We start from the raw sequence: 11,775 nt of genomic DNA on the forward strand, positions 1-11,775 counted from the left end.
GTAGCTTGCCGTTTACTGTAAAAGTAGTGTGGGTGTGGGCTCCATTGTAACCATGACCAATGCATGTAGAATGTTCAGGGTAACAATATGCATAGTAATGTTTACCTGGAAATGTTTGTAATAACAAAACCAGAAGAGTTGTACAATGATAGTAAAATTGAACACTCGGCGTGGTGTGAATCACCACTGTAAGTGGGGTGCTTGACATAACAATAAGAATAGTCATCTTAATCTGGGACTGTTTGTAATAACTAAAATATTGTAATTGGGTCATTAAATGAGAGAAAAAAGTCGTTTTTTATTACTTACATCGATAAAGCTGATTTTCGTGATTGCAACAATGTTTTTTTCCAACTCAGGAAACGTGAAAATAATATTAAAATTTAAAATAAAGAAATATGTTGACAGTCTGGATTTGACACTATAGGAAGGATTTGACATATCGAATTTCATGACAAATGACGCCCTGTCAGAAAAAATTAAGGCATGTTTTCTCAGTTTTCCCGAAGGGTTATTTTTATTTGACATAAACACCATCCATTGCATATAGTTTTTTTTCATTTTGGATGTTGTCCTGATAGGCCAGATGTAAACAACAGCAGTTTTCCTATGTATGGGTGCCAAGTTTAAATAAGATTTATTTTAAAAAACAAAAAAATCCTTTTTACGTATTACAAAGAATTTTTTTTTTGAAATAATGTTATATTATGTATATAGGACCTAAAATTTATCGAATGGAACGGAAAACTATATATAGCTTAATGACCCAATTTTGACATAAATTGACTGGTTATTTCAAAATGGAATATCTGGTTGAATTGAAAATAGCACAGGACAATATAACCAGATAAAAAAATGGAAATTATAGCGAATTTCGGGAAGTTTAGAAATTGAAATTCTTATGAACATTATCTTTATTTAATTTTATTTTAACTTCGTGATACGATATTTAGATTGTTAACAATGTTGTAAGACATTTATAGTACTTTTTCAGCCTGACCAATGCAATTTTACGAACATGTATAGTATGGCCAGCATTTTCTTTTGTTTAACAACCGGTTTAAATGTGCTATTACTCACTTCGAATGCATCAAAATTGTGCGTTGGTAGTAGCAGGAAGACTACCATAGTGCATAGGGGATCCGCAAGGTAATCGGTATGATCCTTTCTCTTTCTCTGCCATCCGCTAAATCCAGAGAACATCGAAACAATAATGGTTTTAGGACATCCAGATTTTTCTATTTAAAAATACTGAAGTATTTACTCACCTGATGCAATATTGATCAACTTGATTCGAGAATAATCTAAAGCACATGTCTCTCGTATGAAACTTTTCACTGTAATGGCAGCGACATGTATAAATACAAAATGAGAACGCAAAAATTGACAAGATGCATAGTCAGTAGTAATCCAAAGCATAGTCGGCTGAAATACACTATACTCCAATGGTGCTTCCGATGAGAAACACGTTCACATAAACAATGTATTTAGTTATTTTAACATTTGAATTCTTATAAGTACTAAATAGTTTGTCTTCGTGACATATTAATTGTAAAGTGGACAATTAAAAGAAAAAGTAGTCATGACATTGATACTGGTTATATCTAGGATGTTCTAATTTTCATTTTTGCTATTATATGGTCATCCTAACAACAATTGCCATTTCAAAAACTGACATTAGAATAGTTTGAAACACCATATAGCATATTTTATATTATTCCATGGTCATTTTTGAGATGGTAAAAAATGTTGCAGTGACCATATTCGAAACGTCCTGAATACCAAGAGCATAGTTAGGCGGTTGACAATTTTTTTAGTATTTTATACTATACAGAAGTGTAATATTGCCGATCTTAGGGTCATTACTACTATTTTGGCGAATAGTTGCAGCAACCAGAAAAGTCTGGTCGTAGGTACTATAATTCTTTTCTCAGTGCACTGAGATCTCGCATTTTCATGCTACCGCCCTCCCCGGAAACCCAGAAGCGATGTGTTTTCCTCCAAATTCAAACGTCAAAACGGCACAATACCAACGCAGCTGGATAAGTTTATATAAGAATCGCGAATGAGCGAGCGACAGCAATATTCCGATGCGCATTACTGTAAACACAGAGAACAGACGTCCATGATCGAGCAAAAATATTTAAAAAATGTGTGTAAACATTTGAATTAATATACGATAAACACTAGCGCCGTCAAACCAACCTATCCCAACTATTCGTCAAATCCGTTCCGAAACCGATTCGAAATCCTGAATGGATTCAGTATGGAATCTTGCTCAAAAAAACAACCGATTCCGACTCTATCGGTAGATGCATTTGAGCTGGAATTCATGCTGGAAGTCCGAACCGGTTCCGGACTAATTTGACTGGGTAGAGCGAGGGGAACGTCACTTCAGAATGATTGTTTTATTCCGTTCAGTTTTACATAAATTCGTACTTTTTCCGGTAATTTTAGAAAATTTTGACAATTTTCTAACAAATCGAGCATTGTTAAGAAAAATCGCAAAAATTACAAAAAATCTATCAAATCTCAAGCAAATTTTGCTCGAATTTCGACGATTTTGATGGAACTGGCAACTCTGTATACTCAATGTTTGAATCTTTCAATAATTCTGGCAACAAAATTTATGTTTTTGTTTTGATTTGGTCATGCAGTTATGCTGCTGGAAATGTTTTGTTTTGGTTTCATCGAGCACTGAAGCTGTCAAAACGTGAATTTCGAGCATTTCATTTTGTTTTTCATGACACATTTCAAACCATCTTCGGCCATTTGAAACTTTTTTTGGCAATGTTGAAAATTCGAATCAATTTCGAACTAACTAATGTAAATCTTTATCAATCCGTTCAGAAATATAAATTTTATGTTCATTTCATCAACAAATCGAGGAGTGTCGTTCCCCTAGGGGTAGAGGAATAACTGCTGTCAATTCTATTGAACTCAGCCACAAAAAAACATGACGACAGTAGCGCACCTGGTTTGGATATCCTAACTACCTTCGACACCGTTAGAGATTTTACACAAGTTGAATGCTGAAGATGGACGTCTGTTCTCTGTGCTGTAAACCTCGGGAATTAGAGCACGTTTTGTTCCCCAGCCATTTCAAATTCCATCAACATTTAATTTTGGAAAATGTCACGGGGTATTTAAATTCTCCCCTGTAAAAATTCGGCCGGAAACAATTCAACATGAATTGTTTCCGACGGAAAAAATGATCTTTTTATTACGTTTAAAAATCTGTGCTGTTCTGAAACAACTGGTCTTTTTTAGAAGCAACAGAAGTTTTATTTTGACAGTTTGGAGAGATAGTGGCGGAAAATTTTCCGTGATAAAAATCCAGAACAAAATCCCGCTATCAAAATCCCGAGGTGTACAGTAGCCTTAACCACCAAGTATTAGTGTATGCTTTAAAGTAGCATGTTTTTTGCATTTCAGATGCTTTTTGCAGTATCTTAGCATTTTGTATGTATAATTTGTATTTGATATAACTGTTATTACACTGAAAATATCGCCAGGGTTCTGGCAAGCATATAATGCCATGGTAGAAAAAACCATTTCCAATTAATAGTAAAATCTATCTATCTATATAAAAGTCAATGTTTGTATGTCAAAATTTATACATAGTAGGCATTTGTTGTGGACCGTGTTTGTGTGCTATTAGTTGGGGACTATAACAACATTTGTTACACTAACATTCCATTCCTTCCCCGATGACGTGGCCGCCCGTTGTTGGCATTTCAAAGTATATACCCAAGTAACCACGACGCTTCAAATGATGTAAAATTAACAGTCTTAAATGAGTCGTTCGTAGAATGCGATAAAATGCTTTATTGCTGTAAATGCAACACCAATGCTTTTATAAAGTGGAAAAGGGCGATTAAGCGACTGATGTAAGAGCTGTCAAAGAAAGCATTTATTTTACATTAGTAACGCTCTTATAAAGCTTAAGTCTGCTAAAAGCATTACCAGATGCTGCAATGTTTGTTTCGTTTTGACAGATCGATGTTATAGAACACAACATAAAGCTGATATAATGTCAAAATGAAAATGGTTAAAATGGAAAAATGAACGTTTTCCCATTTTCCACTTCTTCTTATTCGTCAGATACAACATTAACATCACCACAAAATTTCAATTCCTTCAGATTTTTAAAATTATTTTTATGGGATCCGAACCATGATCATCTGACATCAGCTTCATACGAGGTAGGCCGTTAGCACTCTTATCTGTGGAGAATAGTTGCCGACGGAATGATATTTGCAATATATGAATAACGTTTTACATTATATAGCCTTTGTTAATGCAATGACACGTCGGTATAGAAGGAGAGGTGCAAACATTTGTCATTTTTTGAGTAGATTAGTATTTATCGTGTGGCTCTCGGATCGCGAAATATAAACATCAACAAACGAAGCAGAGATCAGTTTTTAGCAGAGATTCCGGAACATGGTTAGTATTGACTTCTATTAACGAGAGTACAGTGTCTGCTAAAGTTTAATATAATATCGATGCATCGATGCATAATCATATTTTACAACAAATTGTGCAGATGAAATAATGAGCATTTAGTGATTTCTCTATGATATGCTTCATCTGAGTTGGAAATTATAGGAATGCATTCGTAAAAAATTGTCCGTTTGCCACACTACTCTCCATGTTGTTTCAAAATATCAACTTTTTGATTAGAACATTTTCTTCATAAACGTCAAATTATTTTAATGTTTCATAACTTGTAGTTCAAGCATTACATGCTTTTCAAGTGTAGCGCAGTAGAGCCTCAAAGCATTTGTAAATGCAATGTGATCAAACACTAAACCGTTGCTCTAAAGGTGTGTATAATGCCTGTTACATTGCTCATAAGAGGCAATGTCTTGAAACATTTGGGATGTTGTATTATGGTAGCACTGCTTTAAGAAAGTAGTTTTAGAGCAAATGAACATTATCGATGTAAAAATAATGCTTCAATATAATGCATGTGGTTATTTGGGTCGTTAGTCCGATTCGTTTGATGTTGGATGGAATCAACGATATTGTTGGACGTCGCACTCCTCGGAGTAACGTCAGAAGAAAAAACAAGAAATAATCAGCTGATCAAAAACGTTTCATGGATTGCCTAATTAATATGCTGACAGAAATAGTTTACCGACGAAACCAAAAAGTAATCGGGCAATTAATCAATAGACCTCGAAGCACCCGATTTAGACGGCCGTCTGGGATATTTTACAACTGTGAAATTTTCTATAATTAGGCTGTGCACGCTGACGAAGTCGACATAAATTTGACTTTTACTGTGAGCCGTGTTTACAAACAGTGCTTCACAGTTTAATGGTAGGTAAACGCGGCTCACAGTAAAAGTCGTTATTTATGTCGACTTCGTCAGAGTGCACAGGCTAATGTGAGTAAAAAAATTTTGCCGTATGGAGGAATTTAGATTACATTGAAATACGCCGTTTTTTAGCGCATCTGGCTCTCGGTTTTACATTTTCGGTGTTGTCACCTTTGCCGTGTGACCGTTCGGCCGATTGTTTTCTGTCAAAATAAAACAAACCTCTCGTTCGCTCTGAAGCGTAAAGTTTTTCATGAAGTAAAACGATTATAGCACTCGCAGGCCAACTTTAACTTTCTTTCATTACTCGTCGTAACGTAGTTGAAATATAACTTTGTGCATCATTATCACTGTTTCGATCGGGTTAAAAGAAAACCTGACTTCTAGTTCAACGATTTTTGCGAAAACGGCTGTGAAAAAACTAACCTAGAAAAATACATCGATTCCAAAAAGTATGTCCTACTTGTCGCGTCGTGAGCTTGAGGGCATACGCCCCAACCTGGACAAGCTTGTCTACAAAGTGCTGGGAACCTCGGATTCGTCGATCTTATCAACTATTGAAAGCAATCTTCACAGTGGTTTCGACAGGCGGAAACTCATAGAGAAGCTGTCTTCGTTCCTTGACAATAAAAAGGCGTCTCGACTTTCGGATAAGGTTGAGGACTTCCTGGATGAACTCAAATCGTCCTCGCATCGGTCAAAGAAACGAAGTCACGAAGAAGATTCTCGAGAGAGGGACAATAAAAAAACCAAAACGAAACATGATGATAGCCATAAAAAGCCGCCTGAGGAAAAAACTCGTCGGGAAGGAAACGGAAATGGTATCGCTGATAAGGAGAGTAAAGGTTCGAAGGAAGAAAATATTTCCAAGAACTTTTCCTCCAACCAGATCAAGGAGATGATGGAAAGTGCTCAAAGGGAAATCGAGGAACGGAAGAAGAAATTAGAATCGATAAAGGCTGCGAAAGCTCCTCCGGCGTCAGCGGTAGCCGCAGCCGCGGCTGTGTCGGCTAAGATAACGGCTGCTGCTGCCGCAGCAAGCGCTACACCGCCACCAATAGACGTAGATCGTTCTCGTAAAATAGCCCAGCTTCAAGAGCAAATTCGGGCAAAACTGTCCGGAACTTTAGCAGCTGTTCTACCGGTGGTTATTCAAGATAAGCCTAAACCGCTAATTTTGGATGCCGAAGGTCGCACCGTCGACGGTAGTGGTCAAGCTGTTGAAGTCCCTAAATTGACGCCAACCTTAAAAGCAAACATACGCGCTAAGAAGCGAGAAACTACAAAAATCCTTCAAGCTGAGAAGCAACAACAGGAGGAATCGGCGGAAGCCCACTTCTTTGATGATAGGATAACTATAAAGCCGGCTGTTCGGAACAAACGCGCCCTTCGTTTCCACGAACCAGGCAAGTTCCAGCAGTTGGCCGAAAGGTTGCGTATGAAATCGCAACTCGAAAAGTTGCAGAATGAAATTTCACAAATTGCGCGAAAAACCGGTATTAGCTCGGCTACCAAACTAGCACTAATCGCGCCAAAAGCGGATACACACTCCAACGAGGTACCGCAAATGGAATGGTGGGATTCCGTTATCTTGACGGATGATTTGAATACGCTAGGCAAAAATGGGCGAATCTCAATCCGTGAGTCTGCCATTACGAATCTGATAGAGCATCCGACGCAGATGCGCGCGCCAAGTAAGTACCAGTTTTTGTTCTTTTTGTGGTGTAAGAAATAAAACCTGTTTCTCGTTGTCTTTGAATTGAACGTGGGAACGTTCTTTTCCAGGACGCTAAAGTGTTATGGGCCAAAGATATTTGCACCCCTATGCATACATCCCCGTTTAGTTTAGACATATCGTGATATTAACTTTCAAGAATAAGAACGAAGAAGACCGACACATGGAATAAATAGTGTTGTTATTGTCCTTCCCTCATTCCAGATGAATCATCCCGCCCTGTTTACTTGCCAGTATTCCTCACGAAGAAGGAGCGCAAAAAACTCCGACGTCAGAATAGGCGCGAAGCATGGAAAGAAGAGCAGGAAAAAATTCGCCTGGGATTAGAACCGCCTCCAGAACCAAAATTGCGCATCTCCAATCTGATGCGTGTTCTCGGTACCGAAGCAGTTCAGGATCCTACGAAGATCGAGGCCCACGTTCGAGAACAAATGGCCAAAAGACAGAAGGCTCACGAAGAGGCGAATGCAGCTCGCAAACTAACCGATGATCAGCGAAGGGAAAAGAAAATAAGAAAAATGAAAGAGGACACCTCTCTGGGAGTACACGTGGCTGTTTATAGGATTCGGGATTTGCATGATCAGCAAAGTAAAAAATACAAGGTAGAAACCAATGCCAAACAATTGTTCATGACCGGGGTGTGCATTCTGTTTCGGGATTGCTGCGTCGTTGTGGTTGAAGGTGGTCCCAAGCAACAGAAAAAATACAAACGGCTGATGTTGACCAGGATCAAATGGGAGGAAGATTCGGTGAAAAATGCTGACGGTAATGAGGTACCCAACTCGTGCGTCCTTGTGTGGGAAGGCACCGCACAGAGACGACATTTTGGAGAATTTAAATATAAATCTTTCCCGATGGAAAAGAGTGCGCGAGAGTTCTTCCAGAAGCATCACGTGGAACATTATTGGGATTTGGCATATTCGGGAGCAGTTTTAGAAGCTTCGGAGGATACCTAAGCAGGTTTGTGACTTTGTGTATGCTGTTAGGGATAACTTGTGAAATTTTGAAAACTATTTGTTAGAAGAAAGCTGACGTGAAAATGTTAGGTTAAATAAATTTGCTAAATATTTCGTCCTAGTACCATCAACCGCTTATGCCGAAAATGTCCTGTTATTATAATATATAAGCGCAGCAACGTACAAAAACGACCGATTAATGACTATTGAGACACAGATTTATGAGATTGACCTTCTGTCTATACCACAGACATAACACTGTGAGGAAATTCCTTCAAAAATATCGATCCGCCAATTTTACTATAACAATAACTCCACCTTTTATACACAGTCACAACCACTCATTTGCAAAAAGGTTATCTCTCAGGCTCGGGAAATTTGTCAACCCCATATACTTGCGCATATATCAGGCGTGCCATAATCTCAAATGCGGTCACAGTCCAACTAAAAATATATTTAAAATGACCGTTAGAGCGGGCGAATAATTGTTTTCGAGTGTTATGTCTGTGGTGTCAGTGAGAAGAAGACAGGTTGGTGCAAGGTGCTTTGAGTTACCAACATGGCTGATCGGCGTTTTTGAGGATTGAATCACCTGAGAATAAAAACTCCTTGGGTTGGTGTTTTTGAACAGCAAAGCCTATAGTAACTTTGTTGCGCTGGAGCACCTTTCTCTGTTTTTGCAATACCCCATACTTGTTTGATGTCAGTGCAAGACAGATATTCTATTAGCAAGTAAATATGTGAGTAGTAAAAAAATCTGCATTCTATAACGACATAGCTACCGGTTCAGATGAGGTAGACAAGCCACTATATGAAGATTTTTTGGTTTTCACAAAATTAGTCAAATTTTCGAATAAAAATTATGAAAAAAAATCTTCATTGATTCCTACACCGAAAAAATCGATTTTAAAAATTTAAAGTCGATTTACAAAAAACCCATTTTTGATTTGGATGAAATTTTGTTCCAAGATAGATAATTATGTTCCCTACCTACCGTCAAAAATTCATGTGGGGCACTTTTGAGGAAAAAAAAAGTTATCTGAAAAAAACTTGTCCTTGTCCAAACTGATTTTTTTCTTCAGTGTAAGTTTATCGAAAACTAAACCAATGAAAGTCATAATCATCTCAGAATCCAATAAAACTCAGTTTGTGAGAAGATATTGCGAGGGGAACGTCACTTCAGAATGATTGTTTTATTCCGTTCAGTTTTCTAGGGGAACGACACTCCTCGATTTGTTGATGAAATGAACATAAAATTTATATTTCTGAACGGATTGATAAAGATTTACATTAGTTAGTTCGAAATTGATTCGAATTTTCAACATTGCCAAAAAAAGTTTCAAATGGCCGAAGATGGTTTGAAATGTGTCATGAAAAACAAAATGAAATGCTCGAAATTCACGTTTTGACAGCTTCAGTGCTCGATGAAACCAAAACAAAACATTTCCAGCAGCATAACTGCATGACCAAATCAAAACAAAAACATAAATTTTGTTGCCAGAATTATTGAAAGATTCAAACATTGAGTATACAGAGTTGCCAGTTCCATCAAAATCGTCGAAATTCGAGCAAAATTTGCTTGAGATTTGATAGATTTTTTGTAATTTTTGCGATTTTTCTTAACAATGCTCGATTTGTTAGAAAATTGTCAAAATTTTCTAAAATTACCGGAAAAAGTACGAATTTATGTAAAACTGACGAGGGGAACGTCACTTCAGAATGATTGTTTTATTCCGTTCAGTTTTACATAAATTCGTACTTTTTCCGGTAATTTTAGAAAATTTTGACAATTTTCTAACAAATCGAGCATTGTTAAGAAAAATCGCAAAAATTACAAAAAATCTATCAAATCTCAAGCAAATTTTGCTCGAATTTCGACGATTTTGATGGAACTGGCAACTCTGTATACTCAATGTTTGAATCTTTCAATAATTCTGGCAACAAAATTTATGTTTTTGTTTTGATTTGGTCATGCAGTTATGCTGCTGGAAATGTTTTGTTTTGGTTTCATCGAGCACTGAAGCTGTCAAAACGTGAATTTCGAGCATTTCATTTTGTTTTTCATGACACATTTCAAACCATCTTCGGCCATTTGAAACTTTTTTTGGCAATGTTGAAAATTCGAATCAATTTCGAACTAACTAATGTAAATCTTTATCAATCCGTTCAGAAATATAAATTTTATGTTCATTTCATCAACAAATCGAGGAGTGTCGTTCCCCTAGATCGCAATACTTATTCTCCTTGTTTGCATTGTATGACGTCATGCTCGTTTGGCTCCGGTTTTTGACAGTTTGGTTGGCTCGATAAAAGTATCTCCGCTGGTCTATTACTATGAGTGTCTATAATCCAAACGAACATGGAATTTGACGTATACACAATAGAAATACGTCAAATTCCATGTTCGTTTGGATACGTCATGGCTTCTTGGCCACACTCTAACTAGAGTGCTCCCAGTTAAGCTCAGCCGGAAATGAACCGGAATTCTGGCTGGTTCCAGTTCGTATTCCGGCTCCAGTGACACAACCGATTCTAGTTAGAATCGGTTGTGTCACTGGAGCCAGTGTACGAACTGGAACCAGCCAGAATTCCAGTTCAATTCCGGCTGAGCTTTACTGGGAGTAAGGGCCGCTATACACGGTTAAATAAAACAACCTGCAGAATAAGTTCTTTTAACTTACTTTTGAGTTGTGCGTCGCTTTCGCACTTATTAATTAACTAATAACTTCAATTTTAGGTAGTTTTTCGTTGTCAAAAACAAAACGAGAGATTCGACTCAGTCGAGGTCTTCCGTGGAGGCAGGTACTTTTGAGTTGTTTGGGGTATACTCAAAATCAACTTAAATTTGAGTATAAAAAACCTATCAATGAGTTGTAATTTTTGCCGTGGTTAAATGGAAACTACCTTCAACACGGTTTACCTGATTTTAAGTTCCCCCCGATACCACGAGATTGAGTCAAAGGAACTCAATTTTAGGTAGTTTTTCGTTTCCCTGTAGTTGCCTGATCTCTACAAAATAAACCTCATTGACCCGAGGCCATCAAAATTTTCACAGGTTTTTTACTTGTAAATAAACAAGCTCCAAAGTTTATAGTGAGTTTCTATTTCGTTTGATTAAATTATTTGTACAAAAATGGCCTGCACGAGCTTCAACGTGGACAAGTACAAAACCATCCACGAATGCGACGAACACTGGGAACTGCGCAAGATGTTCATGGAGCGCTATAAGGATCGCTTCGAGGAGGACGAACTGGTTTGCCTAGCTCAGGTATTCACTAACGTGGAGTTCCTGCGTTGCCGATATCCTGCAGAGACTATGGCACTGATTGCGGAACTGTCTAAAGACGTAGCTGCCGAGTTTCGACAATCCAGAGAAAGCAAACTAAAACGTACCTTTGTGGCCGCATCTGATGCTGCTGCCGCCAGATACGCTAAGAAATAGACAAGCTTTGGCGACGGAGGTTTTCGAAGATCGTCCGATGAAAACAGCGATGTATTTTAAATACTGCACATTTATTTTTTAATCATTAAATTTAATGATTCTAGGATAAATTAGTGACATATTTCATGTATAAGTTCAGCTTTTTGAAATAAAAATATGGTAGAGGAGTGCAAGTTTTTTAGCTAACAAACTATTTTTGCTGTCTGCTTCGAAAACTGAATTGTTTCTTGCTACAGCCCAGCGTGTCAGGAAATTTGTAATTTTACTTGTAATTGTAAATTCTATTAAATATAAATTTTTCTTCCTGTCGTGTAAA

The 11,775-nt window shown here is 37.4% G+C and overlaps 2 protein-coding genes across 2 annotated transcripts; both read left to right on the forward strand.

The window, feature by feature from the left end:
- The first annotated feature begins 5,506 nt into the window (after window positions 1–5,506).
- On the forward strand, window positions 5,507–8,115 carry LOC131690564 (U4/U6 small nuclear ribonucleoprotein Prp3). Its single transcript, XM_058976444.1, has 2 exons — window positions 5,507–7,020; window positions 7,266–8,115. Exons 1-2 carry the CDS (start codon window positions 5,781–5,783, stop codon window positions 8,015–8,017), a joined length of 1,992 nt encoding a protein of 663 aa, XP_058832427.1. The 5' UTR covers window positions 5,507–5,780; the 3' UTR covers window positions 8,018–8,115.
- Window positions 8,116–11,028: 2,913 nt separating this feature from the next.
- Window positions 11,029–11,649, forward strand: LOC131690578 (partner of xrn-2 protein 1-like). Its single transcript, XM_058976472.1, has one exon. It carries the CDS (start codon window positions 11,151–11,153, stop codon window positions 11,457–11,459), a length of 309 nt encoding a protein of 102 aa, XP_058832455.1. The 5' UTR covers window positions 11,029–11,150; the 3' UTR covers window positions 11,460–11,649.
- Window positions 11,650–11,775: the final 126 nt, after the last annotated feature.

Source organism: Topomyia yanbarensis, chromosome 3, assembly GCF_030247195.1.
Source record: "Topomyia yanbarensis strain Yona2022 chromosome 3, ASM3024719v1, whole genome shotgun sequence".
NCBI lineage: Eukaryota > Metazoa > Arthropoda > Insecta > Diptera > Culicidae > Topomyia > Topomyia yanbarensis.

Coding starts and splice junctions, on each gene's coding strand:
- LOC131690578 (XM_058976472.1), top strand. CDS start 11,151: ATGGCCTGCACGAGCTTCAACGTGGACAAGTACAAAACCATCCACGAA.
- LOC131690564 (XM_058976444.1), top strand. CDS start 5,781: ATGTCCTACTTGTCGCGTCGTGAGCTTGAGGGCATACGCCCCAACCTG. Junction 7,021..7,265: donor GACGCAGATGCGCGCGCCAA/GTAAGTACCAGT, acceptor CCCTCATTCCAG/ATGAATCATCCCGCCCTGTT.